Source organism: Rattus rattus, chromosome 4, assembly GCF_011064425.1.
Source record: "Rattus rattus isolate New Zealand chromosome 4, Rrattus_CSIRO_v1, whole genome shotgun sequence".
Taxonomy (NCBI): Eukaryota; Metazoa; Chordata; class Mammalia; order Rodentia; family Muridae; genus Rattus; species Rattus rattus.
In genome coordinates this window covers 50,739,430-50,765,291 of record NC_046157.1, presented here as the reverse complement: position 1 = coordinate 50,765,291, position 25,862 = coordinate 50,739,430, and the positions used below count along the sequence as shown (strand labels likewise).

At 50.7% G+C, this 25,862-nt stretch overlaps 1 protein-coding gene across 1 annotated transcript; it reads left to right on the top strand.

Annotated features, from left to right (window-relative positions):
* The first annotated feature begins 1,046 nt into the window (after positions 1-1,046).
* On the top strand, positions 1,047-20,887 carry Chaf1b (chromatin assembly factor 1 subunit B). Its single transcript, XM_032899370.1, has 13 exons — positions 1,047-1,232; positions 1,805-1,937; positions 3,679-3,796; positions 4,632-4,735; positions 8,597-8,693; positions 10,388-10,472; positions 10,908-11,001; positions 12,938-13,007; positions 13,100-13,191; positions 14,934-15,096; positions 16,660-17,091; positions 19,953-20,044; positions 20,671-20,887. The coding sequence occupies exons 1-13, from the start codon at positions 1,107-1,109 to the stop codon at positions 20,781-20,783; spliced, it is 1,719 nt and encodes a 572-aa protein (XP_032755261.1). The 5' UTR covers positions 1,047-1,106; the 3' UTR covers positions 20,784-20,887.
* The last annotated feature ends 4,975 nt before the right edge of the window (positions 20,888-25,862 follow it).

Below are 25,862 nucleotides of genomic sequence, written 5' to 3'. Positions count from 1 at the left end.
TTCCCATCTGTTCTTTAAGAAATGTTATATATTTCTTTTTTGTTTAGTCTTAAGTAGTAGGCCTCTATATAGCTGAGGATAACCTTGTACTTAGGGTCCTCCTGATCACCAGCAGGGGCTGGTGACAGAACCCGCCGCTGTTTGCCTGTGCGCTATCAGCCGGCTGCGCCTCTAGCCCGGCTTTTCTTTCTACATTCAGGGCGGGCAGATCTGTCGGCTGAGCACGTGGCACTGACGCGTGGTAGGTAGGACATCCTACAACTCGGGTTAGCACGTCAACGCTAGACCAGCCTGGGCTCTGCGGAGGCGCGGGGATAGGATTCCCGGTACCGCCTAGCAGGAGCTACAGGACAGCCCTGCTCACGGGAAAGAAAGAAGTCCAGAGCCCCGCCCACCGGAAGCCACGGTGCAGCGAGAGTGCCGCCCACAGAGGGGAGGGATACCCTGGAATCCCCCAGCAAGAAAGTCTGTCTTGTGACAGCCCGCCCACGAGGGGCGTGGCCTCCTGGAACCACGCCTGCTGGGAGGCGTGATCGGAGGCGTGGCCTGCGGCGCGCGGGAAGCTACGGGCAGTGGCGGCTCTGAGTGGACCGAGTCCCAGCAGGTAGGTTCCTTGTTGATACCGGGTTTCTGAGCCTCTGGCCTGGGTCGGGCTGCAGCTGCTCGTTGGGGCCGCCGGTCCTGATCTCGGCGCGAGCGCAGGTGGAGGCCAGTTTGTCCCAGGCAGCAGTTTTCACCGGGACCCAGACTCCCGCGCCTCCCGCCAGGCCGGGCTGCGCCGCCTCAACCCGCGCCCCTTCCTGCGAATCCCCCTCCGCTGCCGCTCGCTGGGATGACCGCCCGTACCCCAGTACCGGTCTCTGGGACCCCCACCTCGGCGCGATGCTCTATGCTGCCCGGCCTCGCCTCCATCTGGGGTCTTTGGTTTCTTTCTCTTCCGGAACTGTACACTGGTGGAAGTCTCTGCCTGTGCGAGCGTTTTAGCTGAAGATTGCAGATGTCTGCGCTTCTCGCTGTTTACCGGCTCGCCCTTGCTGTTCCAGGGTCGCTGTTGAACTCTTTGCTAACATTCCTAGCCTCCCTTTGCCTGGCGGAGACTCTGGAGGATGAAAGTGATCACGTGTGAAATCGCCTGGCACAACAAGGAGCCAGTGTACAGCCTTGACTTCCAGCATGCGGCAGCCTGTAGGATCCAAAGGCTGGCGTCCGCGGGGGTGGACACCGCCGTTAGGGTAAATGGACAGGCGGGAGGATACAGGGAGTGGAGCGCACGTTTTCATTCCTTTGTTTAAAACTCAAGCAGCAACTCAAGTCGGTGTGCCACCTAGTCCAGTGTGCTAAATTCTCAGGCCTGACGTTAGCAAGGAATGCTGGGGAGATTAGCTTTCTTAATTAACATTGGCTACATTGTTACAATGTACAGTATTTTAGAATACTAAACTAGGAAGAACTCTGTGGTGCCGACATGTACCCCCAGTAACCGTAAGGTACAGATGGAGGGTCCGAAGTTTGAGATTCTCAATAGTAGTGGAGTTTGAGGCTAACCTGGGCTAGGTGAGACCTTGTCTCAAAATAGTAATATTGATAGTAATAGTTCCTGTGCTTTGCCCATTTGCTCTAGAAAGAACTGGAAGGAGGGGGTAGCAGGTACTGGTGCCGATGGTTTGAATTTTTGCTAATACTTCGATTTACAAAGTTTCAAAAAGGAAATTGCATTTTCTACCAGAAAATAAGTAGTTGTCTCCTGGGAGGGAGACAGGAGGTGGCTAGTGTGTTTCTGCAATGTCTGCTTTGCTGCCCACAGATCTGGAAGGTGGAGAAGGGGCCAGATGGAAAAGCCATTGTGGAATTCCTCTCCAACCTTGCTCGGCACACCAAAGCTGTCAATGTTGTACGCTTTTCTCCAACTGGGGAGATTTTAGCATCTGGAGGAGACGGTAAGTATTGTACTTAATAATCCTTAAACCGGACACTTAGGCATAATAGTGACATTTGAGCTGGGTGGGAGGGGGTTGTGTGACACGGTCCAGTGATCACAGCAGCATGTTGGAGGCTGAGACAGGAGGACTGAGAATTTAAGGCCAGCTCTGGCTAAACGGTAATGTTCTTTTCACAGAAAGAAAATCAGACAGTGAGATCTGAGCTGGTCGTATCTCTCTGTTTCCCCGTCTGCCTTGCAGCTCACTTAACCTTTGGGAGAATGGTTCAGAGTGGGAAGATGAAGAGCACAGCATTAAACTCAGAAGATGTGTCAGGAAATAGCTCGTTCTCCATTTGTCCCCTGCAGGCTGGTTGGGTGTGGTAGATCTGTCAGCATCCCAGAGGCATGTCTGGTTGTCAGAGTCAGCACCGCACCTCTGTGTAATTAATGGGCTTTGGGAGTGTTGTTGGGTTGATCTGTATTGTGTGTCTGCGTTTAAATGAGATGAAAGAATACAGAAAGGGGGGCTGGAGAGATGGCTCAGCAGTTAAGAGCACTGATTGTTCTTCCAGAGGTCCTGAGTTCAAATCCCAGCACCCACATGGTGGCTCACAACCATCTGGGATCCGATGTCCTCTTCTGGTGTGTCTGACAGCTACAGTGTACTCATATAAATGAATTAGATAAATCTTTAACAAAAAGAGAATACAGAAAAAGTAATCCTTATACCATACATTAAATACTCTGGACAACAGTAGAAAGTAAAAAAATCTTAGTTTTTGTTTGAAAAAAGAGGAATAGTTGTGTTCTGTGCCCTAATGCCCAGAATATGTGGGGTGTGAGTGTCCGTGTGCATGCATTGTACATTGTACACAGACATGATGTGCATGCATTCACACATTCACACAAGTAGAACAGTGTTACCAGGGCTGTAGACCGTCTCCTGTGAGGTGGCCCTGGGGCAGTTCCCATTTACAAAGCCCCTCAATCTTGCAGACCGAAACCTCCCTTTAGTCTGCTCATGGAGAGTGTTGACCTGTCCAGCCATTTCATCTCTAGCAGGCTCCCTGATGAGCTTCTATAGCTAGGATTCCAGGTAGCTTTGAGTGAGCTCCTTTTGTCGTCTGTAGTTCCTGTCTGTATTTCCTGCTCCCTCGTTTGCTCTCTTTTCTGGACATGGTAAAAGGATCATGTTACAGTGAGCCTGTAGTCACCTCAGGAGAAACCGTTAGGTCCTGACCATTGCTGTGTCAGGCTGAGGTGTCTGATGTGTCCGTACTGATATGGTGAAGGAGTGTGTGGCTTACACGTCCAAGCTGCCGAGCTACAAGTGCTGTCCGCAGATTCCTACACTCAGTCCTCACAGGGGCACTGTGAGGTGGGTATGCATCAAGATGAAGCCCACAGGCACAATCTGCAGACCCTCACTGCCTTTCCTCTTCCTGATCCGCCATCTTTAAGTTGTTTCTCTAGTTTCTTAATGCAGAGGTTCAAACTTTTTGTGTTTTCCTGAGGTGGGGTCTCACGTAGCCCAGGCTAACCTCAAACTCGCCATGTAGCCTTGCTTTGGATCCACCTACCCCAGTCTCCCAGGGGCTGGGTTACAGGCATGTACCACTGTGCACAGCCTGTCAGTGAGTGACTCCACAGGCCAGACCGTCCACCGAGCCACATAAAATGTACAGGACACCATAAAACTCCAGCAGTGAAGAGGGCACGGGAGAGCCTGGCTCACGTCGTGCTGATTTACCTCACAGATGCCGTCATCCTGCTGTGGAAGATGAATGACAGCAAGGAGCCGGAGCAGATCGCCTTTCAGGATGAAGATGAGGCTCAGCTGAATAAGGAGAACTGGACTGTGGTAAAAACCCTGAGGTAACAGGGGAGGGGCCGCCGCTGCAGTTTGTTTTCTAATTAAAGGTCTATTTTGGTTATTCTAACTTATGATTGTTTGGTTTGTGAGTGAAGTGCGTTGTGTGTGAGTAACCTCAGAGGTCAGAAGAGGGCAGCAAATCCCTCAGAGCTGAAATCGCAGGGGTTCTGTGGAGCCCGCCTTGAGGCTGAGAACACAGCTTGACTTCGGATTAACAGCAAGTGTGATTAAGTTCCACTTCACAGTCTGAATACCTTAATAGTTTATGTACCTAACGTAAAGCCTTTGCCTACTTTATAAGAGAATAAAGAATTAGAACAAGATAAAAATACATTTTTCTCCCCCTTATGAAGTTTCCCTTGGGGAAAAAGAATCCGGTCTTCCCCGACCTGGTTTTTGAGCCAGCCTAGTCTAGCTGTGTAGCCCAGGCTGGTCTTGAACACTCCACCCTATTCCCTCGGCTTCCTAGTGCTTGGAATATCATTGTGGGCTCGTGATGCCCTCTGATTCACATTAGATACAAATGTCCTTGAAAACAAATGTTTAGAGCCAGGCCTGACACAGCTCCACTGAAAATCCCTACAGTCTAATTCCAGTGTGTGGTTTTAGACTTCGAACTCCCCCCCACCCCACCCCCAGTTTTTCGAGACAGGGTTTCTGTGCGTAGCCCTGGCTGTCCTGGAACTCACTCTGTAGACTAGCTGGCCTTGAACTCAGAGATCCTTCTCTCTCTGCCTCCATAGGGCATGCGCCACCACTGCCCAGTGACTTTGAACTTTTTGATAGCTTTTCTCTTTTTGCAGTAATAATGTTATTCCTTCTGTCTTTGGACTCTAGGGGCCACTTAGAAGATGTGTATGATATATGCTGGGCAACTGATGGGAATATGATGGCCTCTGCTTCTGTGGATAACACAGTTATCATATGGGATGTCAATAAAGGTGAGCCATATACTTACTTTATTAACATTATGTGTATATGTACACACATATACACACACACATGCAGTGCCCATGGAATCCAGAACAGGTTGCCTGAGCCCCTGGACCTGAGTGACAGGCGGCTGTAAGGCTCCCTCCCAACCTGGGTACTAGGAACCACCAAGCTTGGGTCCTCTGTGAGAGCAGGTAGAGCTCTGACCTGCTGAGCTCCAGACTGAGTGGTTTATTTCTGCTGTTATGAGGAGGAAGAAGATGCCAGAGTTAGGGATGCTGAGTCGTGAGCAGTTTTGGCAGAGGCATAAATCCAGACGCTGCCCAGACCTTCGTTATTTCATTCTGCCAGTGTCAGCCAAGTGACGAGTCCCGCCCTTGCCCCCTTCTGTCTTCCAAAGACTTTACTTGAGAAACTCAGGTCCCAGGGTCCTGTTTCCTGGTCTATTAGCCTGTGTCTCGGTTACTATTCTGTTGCTGTGATAAGCCACAGTGACCAAGGAAACTTGTAAAAGGAAGGATGAAGTGGTTTGAATATGCTTGGCCCACAGGAAGTAGCACTATTAGGAGGCGTGGCCTTGGAGGAAGTGTGTCACTGTTGGGGTGGGCTTTGAGGTCCTATGCTCAAGTTCTGCCCAGTGCAGAAAAGGCTCTCCTCCTGGCTGCCTGCAGAAGACAGAATCCTCCTGGCTGCCTTTGGATCAAGATGTAGAACTCTCAGCTCCTTCTCCTGTACCAAATCTGCCTGGACGCTGCCGTGCTTCCCTCCATGATGATAATGGACTGAACCTCTGAACTGTGAGCCAGCCCCTGTCCTTTATAAGAGTTGCCGTGGTCATGGTGTCTGTTCAGAGCAGTAAAACTAAGACAGAAGTTGGTACCAGGGACTGAGGTACTACTGTGACGGGCCTGAGCATGCTTTTCTATGGGAGAATGTGGACTCTGGGACTTTGGATTTGGAAGCAGTGGAATGTTTTAGGTGGGTCCTAAGGACCATCCTAGTAGGATCGTGAAAGACATCGGTATTGAGGGTGATTTGACTGTGGGGTCCGGGCTCTAGATGTTTCAGAAGAGAAGAATTTTAGTTCGTGCCTAGAGACTGCTCTAATATTTTGGTGAAGGATGTGGCTGCTTTTTGCCCTTGTTCAAAGAGTCTAGCTGAGGCCAAGGTGAAGAGATTCATCAGATTAATTGCACTGACAGAAGTCTTAGATCAACTAAGTTTAGACTCCGTCCTACGGTTCACTCTTGGAGTGATTTGATAAAGTGTAGCAAGATTAGAAAGCAGAATACGGAAGGCCAAAGAGTAAAGGGACACCAGGAAGTAGAATAGAGCCTGAGAATAGAACCCCAAAGCCCACCCCCACGGTGACACACTTCCTGCAACAAAGCCATGCCTCCTAATAGTGCCACCTCCTGTGGGCCATGCATATTCAAGCCACAAGGTGCTTAATTTGGTGCTCAAAGTTTTAGAGGGTTAGAGTCCATGAACATCATGGTGGTGGTTGGCGGGGGTAAGGTGTTAGGCAGGCAGGCACGGTGCTAGAACAGTGCCCGAGAGCTCACCACTTGTTCCACAACCCTGAGGCAGGGAGGGAAAGCACTCTAACTGGCAATGGCAAGTGGCCTGAGCTTTCAAAAATCTCAGAACCCACCCCTGGGGACCCCCTCCAATAGGCCACACCCCCTCATCCTTCTCAAACAGTTTCACCAACAAGGACTAAGCACTCAAGTTATGGGAGCCACCATGCTCCCAATCGCTAGCATATTGTTTATGTCTAGCTTGCCTCTCCGTGTGATTCCAAGCCCTCTCTGACCTCATTCTTCCTCTTACCCTTGACGACAACCCCCTGCCTGAGATATGGATTGTTTTCCACCTTTAAGTTTCCCAGCCCTGGCCTCACAGATGCTTCTCAAACTCTCATGATTGTGGGCGGTGGGGAGGAGGAATCCTTCCTCAGGTCCCTCCCTTGAATGGTTAGTTTACCTAGGACATGTGTAGGCCCCCTTGAGCTTGCCTTTCAATCCAACCTTCTTTAACCCCAGCCAACTTCCTGGGAAGTCTGTCAAGGAGAGAGATGCCCTGAGGTGGGGGAGGGAGAACAGCACATTAGAATTAGATAGAAGCATGTCCCCTGGTGCTGTGGGTTCCCTGTGCTGTGAGTTAGCAGTGCTGGCAGGTAGTGGGCTTGGACTTAGCAGTGGCAATGGGGTGGGTGAGGAAGGGAAGGAGGGTGAAAGAATTGAGAAAATGAAGGAGAGGGTCTTCTCTCATGGACTGAGCCTGGAGTCTTGGGCTTGTTCTTTTGTTTGCTTTCAAATGGTTAAGGCCTTTGAATGGTGACTTAAATTACTGAATATTGCTTTGTTTGAGTGAAGTGTGCTGGTCTGAGTGGCCTGTGAATTTCGGGGCTGGTCAGTAGTTCTATATGGTCTAGAAGCCACCCCATGAGCAAAACAGGCATGAAGTTAAGTGAATAGCATTTCAAGTTGATGGTTGTTGCATAACGTCTGCACTTGGAGGTGAATTCAGGTCTGAGTCCTTGTTGTTGGTGCTGTGTCCATATCCAACTGTGATGAGCCTATGTGTGCCAAGCTGATGGATGGGGGCGCTTTGTGCTGAACACCAACCTCATTAAGATGGGAGATGAGGGAGACCAGGTGTGAGCAGGCCTCTGGAACATGAGAGAGAAATCTTCCTTGAAAGTGACCAGGTGCAGTTACACAGTGCTGAGGAATCAAAGCAAAGAATCCCAGACCAAAGGTTGCTGAAGAATAGTTCAAATGCAGAAGCAAGCAAATATGGCCAGACATAGTAGTCCATGCTGGTAGTCCGTGCACCTGGGGTCCAGGAGAATTCTGGGAGTTTGAGTCCTAACTGATCTACATGGTGAGTTCCAAGCCAGCTTGGACTGTAGAGTGAAGTCTAGGCCAACCTGGGCTACAAGATGAGATGTGTGCATGGCATGCACGAGCACATACCTAGTTAAGGCTTTATAACTCGTTTTCCTTTGGTCTGGGGAAGCTCTGTGCTGCTGGCTTCCCTGCTGGGGGCCTTTGTTAGCCTGTCCAGCTCAAGCCCCGTAGCCAAGGCTAGCCTTGAACCCTGGATTCCCCAACCTCCTCTTCACCAGTGTCACGGGCGTGCACCACCACGTCTGGCTTCAGCTCGCTCTTTGAAGCTCTCTGTGATGTGCTTCCTCTTTCATCTTGCTTCTGACCCCTTCCTTTCACCCCTGCAGCTCAATGTCGTCACCACCTCACCTCTAAGAGTGAGGGATTCTCTCTTGTTGTGTATGTCATCCCTCCCCCCCATCTTACCTGTCATAGGGTTTCCATTGCTGCAAGGAGACACCACGACCACGGCAACTCTTACACAGGAAAGCATTGAACTGGGGCTGGCTTACAGTTCAGAGGTTAGCCCGTTATCATGGCGGCCGGAAGCACGAATGCAGGCAGAGATAGCTGAGATAGCTGGAGAGATAGCTGAGAGTTCTACCGCGGATCCTCAGGGAACAGGAGTGAACTTAGCCGCACTTCCTCCAGCAAGACCACACCTACTTTAACGTGGCCACGCCTCCTGGTAGTGCCTTTGGAGCCTATGGGGGCCGTTCTCTTTCAAACAACTATACTACCCAGCCCAGAGAACTAAACGGAGGGCTCTGATGTCATGCCTCCCTTCTCTAACCCACATAGCCTCATGCTTACTGTACATGCCTGGCTCTCTTTGAGGACTGCAATGGGGGGCGGAGCCGTGCGGCGGGACCTTTGTTTCCCTGAGCCTGCTGCAGAATGGTGGGCTGGAGGAGAAGGTTCCCGCAACATGCTTCCCGGAAGTCTTGTTGATAACTTTCTCGCGCTTCTTTGTAGGACAGAAGATTTCCATTTTCAACGAGCATAAAAGTTACGTGCAAGGAGTGACCTGGGATCCTCTGGGTCAATATATCGCGACCCTGAGTTGTGACAGGTTCGTGAGTAACATGAACGTTCTTGCAGGTGTTTTACCGCACCCTTACTAAGGGATCGACAGTCCAGCCTGGCCTTTTCTGTTCTGATACAAGACAGGAATTAGAGACTAATTAGGCCGGGTGCCTTATGCAGAGCGGATACCAGTGCATCTCTATTGAATGGGTGAATTCATGTAAAAAGAACTCTGTGTCTGCCTGCGAGTGTGTCTTTGTACTAGGTGTATGCCTGGTGCTCTCGGAGGTCAGAAGAGGGCATTGGATTCGTACAGTCGTGGGCTGTCAGTGCTGGGAGCAGACTGGGCTTCTCTACAAGAGTAGTACAGCTCTTAGGCACCGGTGCACCTCTCCACCCCATTAGGAAGAGCTTTTAACATCAAACAAACCGAATCACACTTGCTCTCAAGGAGAAAAGCCAGCAGAGGGATTGTTCACATCCTGCTTTTCACGGTGCTTGGATCAAACACAGAACCTCGCTGCTAGGCAATCTATGCTTCTGATCACAGTTTTTACTTTTCTGTGTATGACTATTACCTGCATGTATGTATGTGCACCACATGTATGACCGCAGAGGTCAGAAGACAGGTGTCAGATCCCCTGGAAATGGAGCTACAGCCTCTGTGAGCCACCACGGGGTGCTGGGAACTGAACCTCTGCAAGAGCAACCAGTGTCCCTAGCGGCTGAGCCATCTCCCCAGACCCCCACTATTGCTTTTTTGCTGTTTTGGTTTTGAGACAGTGTTTCATGTAGTCCAGTCTGGCCTTTCTACTTAGCCAAGGCTGTCTTTGAACTTGATAGCTTCTTGGCTCCACCTCCTCGGTGCTCTGACTCCAGCAGCATGCCCTGGTTCTTAGGTGCTAGAAACTGAACACAGGCGTCTTGCCTGCTCGGCGAGCGCTGGGGCAGCTGAGCTATGTCCCCAGGTCCTCCACTGCTTTTAATGTAAAACCTGAATTTAATATGGGCCTGAAGTAAGAACAGTGTGTAAGGGTTAGGGCTTGTTTGCTGGAGCGCTCCTGCTGTGTTCTGAGGGCTGTGCTCCTGGTGTCTTTCTGAGGAGGCACAAGAGAACAGCTTGGTTACTGGGAACCGGGTCGATAGCACCCAGAACAAGGTGTGACTCGAGAGTAGGACTCATTTGTCAGCGTTTCCCATCCCTACTCTTTTAGGGAGTGAGGGGAATGCCACTATGTCTTACTGTTCATCTCCCTGCCTCAGCTTTCCAATGTCTCACTCCATAACCAAGGCTGGCTTTGTACTCGTAGAGATCCCCCTGCCTCAGCCTTCTGTGTGCAGGAATCACAGGTGTGAGTCACTATATCTGGCACTCCGTACTCCTATAAAGCCCCGAGAACAAGACAGTCCACACAAAACAAATGTCAGTATGCTCACACAGGTTAACATTGGGTCAGATGGTCACCGCTCTAAATTAGGATTAGACCTTAGCCGTGTAAGGAGCTGAACTGTTTGTTTAGTGAGGGATACATAGGGAAGGAAGTGAAATCATTTGCATCCTGTTTCCCCTCTGTGGCATGCTCAGGCCGCTGTTGCTTCCTCTCCATTCCTCAGTGAAGTCTGGTCATCCATAATAGTCCTGCTGAGGCGCTGTGGCATCCGCTGACGCGCACCCAGTAGGTTGTTACTGTGAGACCCAGTTCCCATGCTGGGATGAGACTCAGACCTCTCTTTCTTCAGGGTGCTGCGGGTCTATAGCACCCAGAAGAAACGTGTGGCTTTCAACGTTTCAAAGATGCTCTCTGGACAAGGGCCTGAAGGAGAGGTAGGAAGTACTTACTATTATTTCTTGGGTGTACATATGTGTGTGATGTGTGCACACATGAGCGAGTTTTCGGTGTGTGTGTACATGCAAGTGCAAGTGCGCATACAGGAATGTGCACACACATGTTATAGTGTGCTTATGAAGGCCAGGAGTCAGTTCGCTCAGTGCACTGTATAGGTCCTGGGACCTCAGGTTGACAAGCGCCCTTTACCCCCCGAGGCATTCGCCAGCCCAGCATAAACTATCTCGCCATCCCTTCTACAGCACTTAGAGATCTGGTGACTCGTGGGGTCGTCCTTGCTGAATCGTCCGACCTGTAGGCCAACTGATGAGGCTTCCCGTTGGACTGCCTTGTTGTCCTGCCAGTTCTAAGTGATGATGAACCTTTGTGGATTGTGAGATGTTTTCAAATGACTTCAAGCTCTGTTACCACAGGCGAGAAGTTTCCGGATGTTTCACGATGACAGCATGAAGTCGTTCTTCCGAAGACTCAGTTTTACTCCAGATGGATCTTTGCTCCTCACTCCAGGTGTGTCAGGTGGCGTGTGACATAGGGACATGATGGCACCACAGCTCGTGCAGGTGTGAGCAGAGTGGTGGAGCAAGCCTTCTACCTGACGACTCCGTCCCTAGCTCAGAACTTCTTTCGTTTGTTCTGAGTCATGGTCTCCCATGTAGTTCACACTGGTCCTGAACTTATGTAGCTGAGGATGATCCTGAACTTCTGACCCTCCTATCCCTGTTTCCTGAATGCTGGGATTATGGGTGTGTAGCCCAGGCCTGGCTGGGAATATAGAACTTTCATATGGTAAAGGTGTAGCCGACTAAAACAGTAGATACATAGAGAAGCGGCGCCTGATGCCTTTGATACAATGTATCCTATACAGCAGCCCTCTCAATTGGCAAGAAAACAAAAGACAAAAGAGGAAAACCTGAAAAAAAACAAAAACAAAACTGAGGACTTAGATGAAGCTGGTTAGTCAGGTGTTGCCATGGTGTGTAAGGTTCTGGGGTCAACCCTTAGCACCACAAATAGATCAGTGAGTAAAGGCAAGGTACAGATTGCATCCAGGAGCGGGTTCTAAAGCCTGGGAACAGGCAAATGCAGAACTGAACCGTGTGACCATTCAGATGTTGCTATTCTGTTCAGGTTAAAGAAAAAGTAACTGTTCTCGTCCCAGCTGAGCAGGAGGTGTGTTCCGTTCTTGGAATGTGGCTTGTTTAGAATGTAGCCTGGTAACGCCATCCAATCCCTGCGCCTCACAGCTGAGACACAGTTCCTTACCAAGGAAATCACAGGAGGCTCTAGGCGAATACGTCAGTCAGCTACACGTGGTGGCGTCTGGCTCTAATCCAACACTTAGCAGGTGGAGGTGGTGGAAGACCAAGGCCGTCCTTGGTTCTGTAGTGAGTTCAACCTGGGATGCATGAGACCCTGGCTAAAACAAACAGTTCAGAACCAAATAAAGTCAGCCAACCTCCCCGCCCAAACCAAATCCCTAAAGCCCCCTCACCAGAACTTCTCGGCAGGGGATGGTGGCTTTCTGTTAGCAAGTATTACAGAGTGACCAAAACAGAGGGCCTTAACTCTGCATGAGCTGACTTTTATGAACTGTTGACAGGACAAGCAAACAGGGAACATGCAGTTCTCTATTCTCACAACAAATGCACTGAAAAGAGCACCGTGTGGGAGTGTGTGTGCCTGTGTGTGCCCAGGGAGACGGAACCAGCCTTGGCTCGTCACAGTGGGGTAGTGGGGAGGGGTGGGTCTTGGAGAGCTGTACGAAAAAGCAAGAGTAGAGTCCTTTGCAGTTCCAGAATGGTCACGTTAGGTTGGCATGCTTAAGGGACTGGAGAGATGATGGCTCAGTGGGTAAGAGCACCGAATGCTCTTCCAGAGGTCCTGAGTTCAATTCCCAGCAACCACATGGTGGCTCATGACCATCTGTAATGGGATCTGATGCCCTCTTCTGGTGTCTTCGAAAGACAGCGACAGTGCTCACATCAAAATAAATAACTCTTAGAGAAGAGAAGAAGGTGGCATGCCTCTGTTTTATACCATGTGACAGGTCCTGCAGGAGACTGCAGTGTGGGCTAGCTCTCCTGACAGCTCGAAGGCAGGCTCAGAGAGATGGCAGCCACGGTCTGAATGCTGGCCACAGACTCGGAGGCTGGCAGCTGGAGCCAGCCACAGGGCTCCATCAGCTTGACCTGTCTCCGTTCTCGAGCACAGGAATTTACAAGTGACCTGGCCTGGGACCCTCACTCAGGTGGAGGTGACAGGCAGGTAGAACTGGAGCAGAGAGTGGGACTAGACAGAGGGAGGAGCACTTGTGTTTGTTTCTGTCGCAGATGCCCTGTCAGAGGTACCACTTGAGGACAGGATGTTTTGCAAGCTGCACTGGAAGCCTTTGCTGCCACAGTGTGACAGTGGTTCTTTCTTCCCTCCCTCCCCCGCTCTACAGCTGGATGTATGGAGTCTGGTGAGAATGTGACAAACACCACTTACGTGTTCTCCAGGGAACATCTGAAAAGGTACACAGATGCAGAAATGTCCCCGTTTTGCCCTTTTTGCCTCTGATGAGCATCAGTGCTGACCTGTTGCTAACCTGCGGTCGCCCTCGCAGGCCGATTGCCCACCTTCCATGCCCTGGGAAAGCGACCCTTGCTGTCCGCTGCTGTCCTGTCTACTTTGAACTGAGGCCAGTGGCGGAAACAGGTACCATGGGAACTGCTGTATGGGTGTGGGTGGGCGGCTGTCCTGTGGGGAAAACAATGTGGGTTTGGCTCAAGTTTATAATTTTGTTCATTGAAGCATGTTAAAATTAAGTGTTTCTGGGAGCACCGTGTGATGATGTTTGGTGTGTATATAATGTAGTATTTGCTGTTAATGCATCGACTCCTTCCTTTAGCCATGCATGTTCGCGTGTAGTGCCCCATGATGCATAGCGTCTTTCCTCATTGTCCAGCATACATGTTCTCTTCTAATGTTAGAAAGTACATCAGTGCTGACCTATTTTTCCAGTAGGCTTTTGTTGTTATGTGGCTTTTGGGGACAGGGTCTAAGTTGATTTCAGACTCACTGCCACATATCGGGGGATGACCTGACGATGGGGTCTTGGGTGTGCACCACCACAGCTGGTTTTAGGTGGCGGTGAGGGTTAAGCCCAGAGTCTTGCACACTAAGCCACTACCCTGCTGGCTGAACAGTCCTCACCCTCCATCTTCCTTCCGTGTGTCTGTTTACCTCAACCCACGCTGGGTTTTCAGTTCTTGTCAGTGCTCTTGAAGTTCGTTCTGGGATGTAGTTACGTTGCTTTTAAGGTTCTTTAGTAGGATCAGGCAGCATCTGGTTCATGACACACCCTACACCCTGAGGCAGGACCTTCTGCATATTAACTGATGTCTGGGGCTATGAGGTGCCCCTGGAGCGCTCCAGCTGCCTTGATCTTCCTGAGCAAAAAGGGCTCCCAGGCTTTTGTGAGTCTTCTAGGTTACGCCTGGAATCTCTGCCCTCCCTGGGCCTGCCAGGCCTCCTCTCAAGATCCCAGTGTCTCACCCCCTGCTGCCCAGTGTCTAGAAAGCTGCAGTGCACCTCCTTGGCCTAGTGTAGCGGGGAAAGGAGATCTGGTCCCTGTTTTCTCCATGATGGAAGCAGACACTACTTTAAACTTTTAAATCCTTAGTGTAAATGATATCTCTAACTCCACAGAGCTCAAAACATTGATTGAGCAGCCATGGTGGTTCACACTTATTATCCCAGCACTTGGGAGGCTGGCCCGGGAGGCTTGCCCTGAGTTTGAGGTTCATTTGGACTGTACAGGGAATTATAGGCCAGCCTGGGCTACAGAATGAGAGATGTACACACACACACACACACACACACACACAAAACAAAAGACAAAAGACAAAAGTATCGCTTAGTATAGTGCTCCTAAATGAAACCATTTTTCTGTCAGAAAGCTCTTCTTAGATCATGACACGCAGAAGTCCTTCTTCGTTACTGGTTGGGCCTCATTCATACCTGTGTAACAGCCCTGTCTTGAAACTTGCTCTGTAGACCATGCTGGCCTCAAAATCACAGAGGTTGGCCTACCTCTGCCTCCTGAGTGCTGGGATTACCCCTCCTGGCGTATTTCTTTTTTATCTTATGTGCACGCACGTGTGTTGGGGTTGTGCTTGCGAGCTCAGTGCGTGTGCGCCCGTCAGAGGACACCATGTAGCACTCCACTCTCCCCTCCCACACGTGGGGCCTTGAATCAGACTCACATTGGCAGGCTTGGGAGCCAGTGCCTTTACCTACTGGTTCATCCATCTTGCCAGCCCAGGGACTGAATGCTTCTGTGTGGCAAACTAGCTTTTAGTGACATGGCATTTCCTTCCCTGGAGGAGAGAATTTGGGGAGACTGGTTCCCTCCCTGGGGACTCCATAAAGTCACTCAGCTTGTCTTCCTCTTACAGAGAAAGCATCAGAGGAGCCCAGCCCCGAGCTGGTGAGTCTGCCCTACCGTATGGTGTTCGCAGTGGCCTCGGAGGACTCTGTGCTGCTGTATGACACGCAACAGTCTTTCCCATTTGGTTATGTGTCTAACATCCATTACCATACCCTCAGTGACATTTCCTGGTGAGTAACAGGTGGGTGCGGAGGACAGACCTCTGAGCTGGGGGACAGTTTGTTCCCTCAGATCTCAGATTTGTCTTATTTCTATGAAGGACCCTGTCTTAGTCAGGGTTTCTATTCCTGCACAAACATCATGGCCAAGAAGCAAGTTGAGGAAGAAAGGGTTTATTCAGCTTACACTTCCATGCTGTTCATTGCCAAAGGAAGTCAGGACTGGAACTCAAGCAGGGCAGGAAGCAGGAGCTGATGCAGAGGCCATGGAGGGATGTTTCTTACTGGCTTGCTTCCCCTGGCTTGCTCAGCTTGCTCTCTTATAGAACCCAGGACTGCCAATCCAGGGACTGCTCCACCCACAGTGGGCTGGGTCCTCCTCCCTTGATCATTAATTGAGAAAATGCCTTACAGCTGGGTCTCATGGAGTTATTTCCTCAAGGGAGGCTCCCTTTCTCTGTGATAACTCCAGCTTGTGTCAAGTTGGCACACAGAGCCAGCCAGTACAGAACTTTCATTAAAATGGAAGCCACTTTGCGCGTGCGTGCGTGCGTGCGTGCGTGCGTGCGTGCGTGCATGTACCACAGCATCCATGGGAAAGTCAGAGGACAGCTTACAGGAGTCTGTCCTTTCCTCTACCACAGGTTCCAGAGATCTGAATTCAGGCCATAAGGCTTATGCACAGAACACTTTGACCTGCTGAGCCCTGTCTGCCCGGCAGTGAGTTCTGGTACCATGCATATTGCCCTGTTGGGTGAGGTAAATCAGCAAATCCCAGTGAGCTTTGGGAAGGCCCAGGCAGCTTTTTGGTCAAAGACCTTACCTGCTTGACACAGCTGTTCGGCTGATGCCTTTGGTCCCTGCAGACTCCGTTGCCTTGGACCTGTTGGTATTCTAGCAAGGCTGGCCACTCACCAGAGTCCCATGTAGCTTAGGGGAGCCTTAATTTAACCATGTGCCTGACATGACCTTGCAATCCTGGCTGTCCAGCTTCCTCTTCCCATGTGCAAGAATGAGAGGTGTGCACCCACACGCCCAGTGCACACTTGGCACTGAACCTGGGGTTTCTCATGAACACTAGGTAAGAGCTCTACCAACTGAAATACCTCTGTAGGTCCCTTGTTTTTCTTTAGATTTCTTTATGTAAATTATTTATTTAGTGTGTGTATATTTGGAGCCAGTGCATGTGCTACAGCTCATACATGGAGGTCAGAGGACAGCTCTGTGGGGTCCATTCTCTGGCCACCTCACATGGCACCAAGGAGTCAAGTTTGGTCACCAGGCTTCACCACAGGCACCCGTACCTACTGAGCCATCTCACTGACCCCGAGTTCATTTTTTATCTTGGGAAAGAAAAGATTGAAGTTGAGAGGAAGGTGCATAGATCAAGATGGCTTCAGGACTGAGGAAACTGTGTGCCTGAAGTGCTTGTTCAAACAGTCTGTTGTGCCGTTCCCCTGACCGCTCAAATAAAACCTGTGATTGGTGCCAGCTTCCTGACCGGCCGTGGAAGGCTACAGCGTGCTCTGTAGACATCAGTTAACCTCTGACTTCTTTCTTGTTCTGGGGACATAGGTCCAGCGATGGGGCCTTCCTGGCCGTGTCCTCCACGGATGGTTATTGCTCATTCGTGACCTTTGAGAAAGGTGAACTTGGCGTGCCTTTGAAGGAGAAGCCGGTTCTGGGCGTAAGAACTCCCGACACAGCAAAGAAAACCAAGAACCAGAACCCCCAGGGATCTTCGCCAGGATCCAGATCAGCCGAAGGAACCCCCAGCAACAGAATCCAGGACCCCAGCAGCCCCTGTACCACCCCCTCACCAACCACACAGTCTCCAGCCCCGCCCGCCGTCAAAGACAGTCCCTCAGCCATCGCTGCGGGCAAAAGCCCCTTGCCACGGCCTTCTGAGGAGAAGACCCTGCAGCCTGCCGCTCAAAACATGAAAGCCCCCCAACCCCGCAGGGTCACGCTGAACACGCTGCAGTCTTGGGGCAAGACGGCCCCCCGGTAAGAGCATTGGATAAAACAGGAGTCTCACTGTGAAACGGGGCCCCCACATAAGCAAATATCGAAGGTCCCACCTCCCTCCTCTGGACCTGCATTCCTACCTAGGGGTGAAGCCTAGCATCTTCCCACCATTCCGTGTGCTACATGGGCTGCTGTCAGGTCCTGGGACTTCTCTAAGCCTCGTCTCCCAACTCTCCCGTTACGTTCCCAGAGCACACTCTGCCCTCTGAGATCTCCATGCCTGCCTCCTGGGGGAAGGAAGCCTTGGATACATTCTTGTTCCTGGTGACAGTTAGAATCTTCTGGAGACCCAGTCGCATGTGTCTTCTCTCTTCCTGGTGCCCATAGTATTGTCTGTCAGGGGTTTGTGTCCTCTTGGGTTATCAGCCTACAGGACAGAAAGTGCCCCCTTTTTCAGTTCAGTCCTGCTCAGTGGCACCAAACACCTCCTGGCGTAGGAAATCAAGGAAGCGCTGCATCGGGAGGCTTTCTGACGCAGTGACTAAGTACCTGAAGCAATCAACCTAAAAGGAGGGAAGTCTTGTTCAGGTTCCAGGGCATCAGTCCACAGTTAATGGTCTCATTGTTCCCGGCCTGTGCCAGCAAGTACAGGGTGTGTGAGGCAAAGGAAGCTGTTTACCTCATGGACAGGAGGGTAGCACGGAAAGAAGGAACCAGTGTCCCTGTGTCCCCTTCAAGGGCACCCTCAGTGACCCCACAGGGGTATGTATCAGATAATCCTGCATGTCAGATTCTTCACACTGCCGTTCCCTTCTCAACAGCAAAATTGGTACAAAGTAGCAATGAAGTAATTTTGTGCTTGGCATAGCTTGTTTTGGTTTTTTTTCCAGGCGTTCCCTCCACCCCTGCCCTCAATGTGTAGCCCCAATGACTATCCTGGAATTCACTCTGTAAACCTGGTTGACCTTAAACTCAGAGGTCCACCTGCCTCTGCCTCCCCAAGTGCTGAGATTAAGGCCTGCACCACCACCTCCACCACCTCCACCACCACCACCACCACACCACCACCACCACCACCACCACCACCACCACCACCACCACCACCACCACCACCACCACCACCACCACCACCTCCACCTCCTCCACCACCACCTCCACCTCCACCACCACCACCACCACCTCCACCACCACCACCACCACCACCACCACCACCACCACCACCACCACCACCACCCCCCTCCCACCACCACCACCACAGCCCTCTCACGGTTGATAAGTGTGTACATTGTATGCAGATCAAGTCAGTCATTTAGCACTTACATGTGAGCACTCAGCCTTTTGAACTCATCTGTTCTGAGGCTTCCCCTTGTTAACCACGCCCCTGAGCTGTGCACTGGGACTTCACTCCTCAACCCTGTCCCTACTCCAGCCTCAGCAGTTGTTTCTGTCCACGTGAGACCAATCCAGGTGGTCTGGTGTTACCACCTCCAAGCACTTGGGAGGACAAGGCGGGGGAACTATGAGTCGGGGGCATCCAGAACCACGAGTAAGTCCAGACCAGTCTGGGTACTTACAAGTTCCTGTCTCAGTCTCCCATCTCCACACACAGGGAAATCCACGAGAGCCTTTCTGATCCCTCCTCTGAGGGAGGTCTGTGTTCCTTTCTGGACCTGCTTAGTACTTAGTGTTTATCCACGGGACACACATGGGCAGATTCCTTCCTGGCCGGGTAGCGGCTGCCTGAGTCCTTCTGCACCAGCAGGTGGCAGCGTGGGTTCTCCTTCCTTCTGCATCTTTGATGCCCTCTTGTCCCCTACTCTGCACCTCCTATGCTACCTGCCTATGAGGTACCTCTCATCCTCTAGGTGGGGTGAGTGGGGTTTGGGCTGGTGAGGTACAGTTGGACTCACACTCCTTGCCCCCCAGTTTCTTGCTGTGTCCCTCCAACTAGTGGTGAATTCATAATTCAGATATCACGGCTGGCTGTCTTAAAGTCTATTTTCTATAGAGTAGGAATGCATTTTATAAATGCGTGTGTGCATATATACACAGGTGCCTTTGGAGGCCAGAAAAGGGTGTCGTTTCCCTAGAGCTGTCTTGACAGTACTAGGAACTGCACGGAGGCCCTCTGGCCAAATAGGGGTGTGGTGTGTGTGTTTGTGTGTGTGTGTGTGTGTATGTGTGTGTGTGTAAGACAGGGTCTTACCACACTGCTGTAGCTGTCTTGAAACTCATTCTCTAGGCCTTGAACTCACAGAGATCTGCTTGCCTAGTGCTCGGTAAAGGCATGCGCCATCACACACGGCTCAAGATGTGTGGTTGTTTTTTTTTTTTTTTTTTTAATATTTTATTTCTTTGAGGGTTGGGAAGGTATCTCTGAGATATTTTTGGTGTTAAATTAATTCTCTTGACTTCCTCTGAGCTATTTACCACGTTCTCCAGTTGTAACTTTAAGAAAACACTGGTTGTTGCAAAGCAAAACTCCAAATTTAGGGGTTGGGGATTTAGCTCAGTGGTAGAGCGCTTGCCTAGGAAGTGCAAGGCCCTGGGTTTGGTCCCCAGCTCCGAGAAAAAGAACCAAAAAAAAAAAAAAAAACAAAAAACTCCAAATTTAAAAAAGGAATGGCGTGTGTTTCAGGTCTGCGTTCAGCACGGTGTGCACCAGACTCCTCAGCTTTTAGAGCTGATGCGACTGGGTGTGGTGGCCGTTCTATGGAATGTGACATGGAGCCTCCCACCGGAACACTCCTTTCTGGGCAGGCAGCAGGACGTTTAAGGCTCTGTTGGAAATGCTTCGTAGGGAAACGAGTGCTCTTTCTCTGTGGCTCGGAATCCTGGCTTCATACCTAAGCACCTTTGACGCTAATGAGCGGTCCAACCTTTTACTTTTTTTAATCCAGGAGAATAAACTTAACACCGTTGAGGGCAGACACTGCACCAAATCCATCGCCCAGTAACGGGGCCGCCCCCTCCACAGAAGAGGTCCAGCCAGGTAAGGAGGGGTTGGATAGGTGTTCTTTTGGAAGCTAACGCTTCTGATTTTTGGTCAGCTCTGGGAAGGCCAGAATGTGTCTTTTTGGGGCCGTCCTTTGGACATACTGGTGGCAGTTTGCCTTGCCAAGGAGAAAAGTGACCCTGTGCACTGAGCAGTAGTGGTTTCTGGGGGCATGGGTCTCCCCACTTCATGACAGCTGGTGTTTGGGGCAGGTGACTAGTATTGGAGGGGGATTAATAACATCCCTGATGCTGTTTTAAAAATTTTGGTGCTTTGCCCGCGTGTATGTCTGTATGAGGGTTTCAGATCCCCTGGAAATGCTGATGGTTGTGAGCTGCTGTGTGTGTTCTGGGAACTGAACTCAGGGCCTTTGGAAGAACAGACAGTGCTCTCAAACGCTGATGCCACCTCTCATCCTGTCACATCCTCAGCTGTCACAGGCATTGCCCCACCTCTTGACATGCAGTCACCTTGACTGAGAGCCATCTGTGTGGACCCATTCTCTGTATTGGTACTGGGTCGCACCAGGTCATTTATGCCTCTTCTTGCCTCTGTTCTGTACTTCATGTCCCCCTGACTCACAGAGGTCCTCACTGCTTGCTAACCTTATGTCAATGTTTCAGAGGTGCCTGGAGAGCCCCAGGATGAGCCTCCCGAACTTAAGAGACCTAAGCTTGAAGAACAGGAAGGAGACGCCCAAAGCCTGAGTCCTGATGAGACTTCCAAGTCTGCCTGAGGCCTGCTCGGCTGGGTACCCATGTGCAGAGGAGGCCAAAGCTCGAAGGCTGGTGATGGTGATATTAGAGCGGAATAAACACTCGTGAATTGGTTCACATAGAAGAAAGGCGTGTGCTGGCTTTGCTGCAGCAGCCTGCATACCCTTGTTCAGGGTCACTGCGTGTTGTGCTAGGCAAAGGCCTCTTTTTGATGGTTTCTGAGGCTAAGAAACCTGATCTGCACCTTGTTCCATTCACATGACAGACTTGGATACTGCACACCTTGGTAGAGCAGAGGGCTGGGAGAAAAGACAGGCCGTCTGTCCTACTGAGAAATTCAACTGGGAGAATGCAGTACTCCCAATGGCCACTGGAGGTCACTGTGCCCACTGACTCTGCTCAGAGGGCTTGATGGCTGCCTTGCTTGGCCGGCAGTGTGAGCCTGCCTTTGAACAAGCCCGAGTGGTCTCACACGCCTAGAGGGGTGGATCTGGTGGCTGCACTTCTGCGTCCCAGACAGCTGTGCTCAGAAAGCAAGATAACATCAGTCCGTGTGTGTGGATCTGTGTTTCCCTCGATCAGGGTCAGGTTCTGTGGGGAGCCAGGCACAGTTAGCACACACTCCCAGAGGCTGCAGGGCTACCAGCATTGAGAGCTGCTACTATTGGGAGAACTGGGGCAACTGGAAGACAACACCCCACTGAAAGGCAAGTGGGATCTTTGACCTCAGTGATTCCATCCAGATGTAACTGTCTGAGGGACTCCACAGAACTCTTGGCAAGGGCATGCGCGGACCTGGGAAGGTGGTGTGGAGCAGGCAGCTGCTGCAGGCTCTGCTCCTGCCTGGATGGGGGGATTCGGCCCTCAGCTACTGGAGCAGTTGCAGCACACCACAGGGGACAGACAGCTTGTTCAGACTTGAGAATCTAGATTTTTTTAAGAATATTTGATATATATGAGTGTTTTGCCTGCATGTGAACCACATGGGGGCCAGAACAGGGTGTCTAGTCCCCTGCAACAGGAAGTACAGGTGGTCATGAGCTGCCTCCTGGGAACTGAACTGAACAGATCCTCTGCAAAAGCAGCGGGCGCTATTAACCTCCAAACCACCCAGGGATTTAACTCTTAATTGCATCCCAAAGCTCTCCAACTCTACTCAGAAAATTAGCTGCCAACTCAGGCCAGTGCTGGGAACTGGGAGCAAATGCATGTGGCCTGGCGAGGTAAACCAGCCTGGACCAGAGCAGTCTGTAGCCTAAGTCTGGCTGATTGGCCTTCGGGACCACCTCGAGTAGGATCCCCCATCCTGATGCCCCTATGAGCATTCCTATGAAAGCACTTGCAGATCAATCTGTCCCTGCTGCTGCTTCTCACACAGCAGGCTCTTCTCTCCACAGCCCCGCACGCAGGGCAGCCCGTACTCAGAGAATCCCTCTTCCGTTGGCCTTTTTCCCAGGGTAAACATCCTTGGAGAGAGGGGGCCTTCAGACTTTCAAACTGCCAAACCCCTGCACTTCCCTGGGTGGAGGAAACTCTGCAGCCCAGGAGACAGACCTGTGGAGCCACCTGGCGAGGGGCCCATTTATTCTAAGGCCAGCACTGTCGAGGAGGAGCCACAGAGGCAGGCACTGACGCAGAGGCCAGTTATGGAGGGGTGCTGCTTCCTGGCTTGCTCAGCCTGCTTTTTTATAGAACCCAAGACCACCAGCTGGGATGGCATCACCCACAAAGAGCTGTGCCTGCCCCCTCCATCACTAAGAAGATGCCCTACAGCTGGATCTCACTGAGGCGTTCTTAGAATGGAGGCCCCCTCGTCTCAGATGACTCTGGTCAAGTTGGCATAAACCCAGCCAGCACAGAGGCACAGTGAGGTGATCTGCAGCAGGCTGCACAGCGCTCAGTGTCACCTCTCTGGTTGCCTCAGCCTAAGTCACAGCTGTGTGGTGGCTTCCATGGCAGTCTGAGCACTTGCTCCTGGGGTCTCTGCGTTTCCAGGGTCTCCTTTTATGTCTCAGCCGGAGCCGGGTCCTGCATTCTGAAGCCAGTACTTTTCGTTGGCCTTGATTTCCCCTCTGCCTAGCTCCCTGTACTCTCCTTTGTGATCAGCATACAAAGGCAGATAAATCAAGCTCTGCTCTCTCTCTCTCTCTCTCTCTCTCTCTCTCTCTCTCTCTCTCTCTCTCTCTGTCTCTTCCCCACCCCTTTCTTCCATGCACACATGCACTCACAAATGTGCCCCCCAAAACATGCCAATCTGTTACAAATGCTGATGTAAATTTTAATAAAACAACAGCATAGGTCACATATAAATATTCCCAATAAAAAGATGAGTTTATTTTTAAAACCACAGAGCTTTCTATAGTTCAGAGAAAAGTGGTAGAGCATTGTAAGAGCCCCTGATGTCCCATGGCCTTCTGCCAGCTCTCCTAATTGGAAGAAGACAGCAAAGAAGCCATTTTAATATTATCATCATCATCATCATCATCATCACTGTAGGGTTGTTTTAGATGGGATATTTCTATGTAGCCCCAGTTGTACTTGAGCTGACAGAGACCCACTTCTGCCTCTTGAGCAGTGGGATTAACATCATGCTCCACCATGCCTGGAGAGAATCCATTGTTTTAATCCCTTCTGTGATGGTTATATTAATTGTGACTTGACAGGATCTAGGACACAAATGTTTGGGCATGTATGTGAAGGTTTTAGGGGGTTCGATTTATTGAGGTAGGAAACCCCCCCAAAATGCTGTGGGCTTAGGAGTCTTTAACTGAATCAAAAGGAGAAAAAGAGGGTGTGAAGAGATGGCTCAGTGGGTAACCCTAACCCTGACGAACTGAGTTTGGTTCCCCAGGACCTTCCTCTGTCTGACAGATGAGAACAAAACAAACAAATGAACAAGCAGAGTGGAGGGGACCGGGCAGGTTCCCAGCCGGTGCCCCTACCTGTTCTTTCTTCAGCTGCCCCCGTTATGTGCCACAGCAAGCAAGTGTGTCTTCACTTTAATCCTTTCCCTGAGAAAGGAAAGCATTCAGTGGCCATGAAATTCACCCTCTGTGTGAGGCCTGCGAAGGGTGGACACCAAGGCCACTCACCAGCCCAGATAGTGTCACACTATGGGTACTTTTTTCTTTTTAAATGTGCGTGCACCTGTGTGTATGTCTGGGCCTGCACGTGCCACAGTGCGTGTGTGGAGGTCAGAGGACAACTTGGTGGAGGTTGGTTCTCTCCTTCCACCACTCGGGGCCCGGGGATCGAACTCATGTCTTTGGGCTTGGCAGCAGACCTCTTTATCCATTGAGCCAGCTCACTGCCCTTCACTCCCAACCCTCTGTATCCGTGCTCCCCTCGGCTCCTTGCTCTTCACCACTGGTCTTTTCCCTTTCTACGTTGTCCTTCCGAGAGTGATACATCTTGAGTTCATCATTAACCTTACCTTCTTCCTCTTCCTGTTCTGTGTGAACTTTGGTGTTTCCCTCCTAGAATCCTTGATTTGCAGTCTGGGAGACACTTGCAGATAGGGTTAATGTTTTGCCTCAGCCTTGGCCCCATCCAGTAGGGTATTGACATAGTAACCTTCTAGTGTAACTTCCTAAACAGGCTGTTGCTGTAGCTTGATTTTCTCTTTAAGAGGGAAAATTTTTGTTTTTACATTTCCAATAGGATGAGCATCAATTTCTGTTTTTTTTTTCCTTCAATGTTATCTATCGGTTTTTGTTTTATTTCAGACTGTGCCTGTAGTCTATATCGCATTTTTTAGAATTTGTGGACATTTGTGAACCAGAGGGAGGGCAGGTAAGAACGAGCATTGCTCTTACAGAGGGCCTGCATTCTGTTGCTATCACCTAGCTCTGCGGGATCTGATGCTCACTCTGGCCTCTGTACCCAGCTGTGCTGTGCATGCACACACACACACACACACACACACACACACACACACACACACACACACACAAACTAAAACTAAAATAAATCTTTAATAATCGAATTACCTTGTCCGGTTCCTTCCCTCTCAGCTTTAGGTTTGGCCTTACCTGGTGGCCGGCCATGGGTAGCCTGTAGCAACAGAGGCCTCCTTTCCTGCTTACAGTGGTCCTAGTAAGTGCTGAGCAAATGGGTTTTTGAGCTGATGGCATTCTTTACCCACAGAGAAAATGAACCAGCACTGGCCGAGCTGTGTCCGGAGCAGAACAAACCCATCCTAACCCTAAGTGTCTGCCATACATGCTCCTGAGATGAGTACAACCCTATCGTTGCCTCCCAGGTCCACCGGGGACTGTGCAGTGCAGAGAATCCCCTCTTCAGCAATGACCCAAGTCATCACACTAATTTGTCTCCACCACGGCTGTGAACGGTGGCTCTCCTCCTGTCCACACTTGATAACATCTGTCTTCTCAATTCCATTCATTACCGCCTCCATCTGGTTTAGTTGCCTTTGGTTTTATAAAAATAAAAGCGTGGTATCATTGGATGAGATGAGGCGGTGGAGACCCATTAGTCCCAGCCCTGGGAACATAGAAGCAAGAGGATTTAGACTGAGCCTGGACTACAAGCCTGGGCAAGATCTTGTCTCAAAAACTAAGAAAAAGATAAAAGTCCAGTGTGTATGATATGTACCTTTCAGGGGGTGGGTTCTAGACCAAAGACTTCCAAGGACATTGCAAGGCTTCCCTGTCCCTACTTCCGCTTCATTTCCCAGGTCACCCTGCTGCATCTATCTCATGATTGACAAGGTCATGGATCTCCCACCCGAGGCAAGCAAGCGCCCACTTCCTCAGACCCCTGTTGGAGCCACTGGACCAAAACCTCCTGTTTTTTCTTCTCTACTTACTAGGCTGGAGGAGAAGTCTATGCAAATGCTTCATGTTGGGAAAATGCCCGAGATGACTGAAAATCCCCAGACCTCCCCAGAGCTGGAGGCAGTTGATGCCCCAGGCAGGAGCTGGCAGGCTGTACTGGCACAGGGACCGCTCCGGTCAGTCAATCATTTGCCAGCTGCCGGGGAAGGTGGTGAACATTTACATAGTTAGAGCAGGCCTGTGCTGGGCTTCTACCTGCTGTGTGAGGCTGAGCAAGGGGAGGCCTGAGGAAGAGGCAGGTGA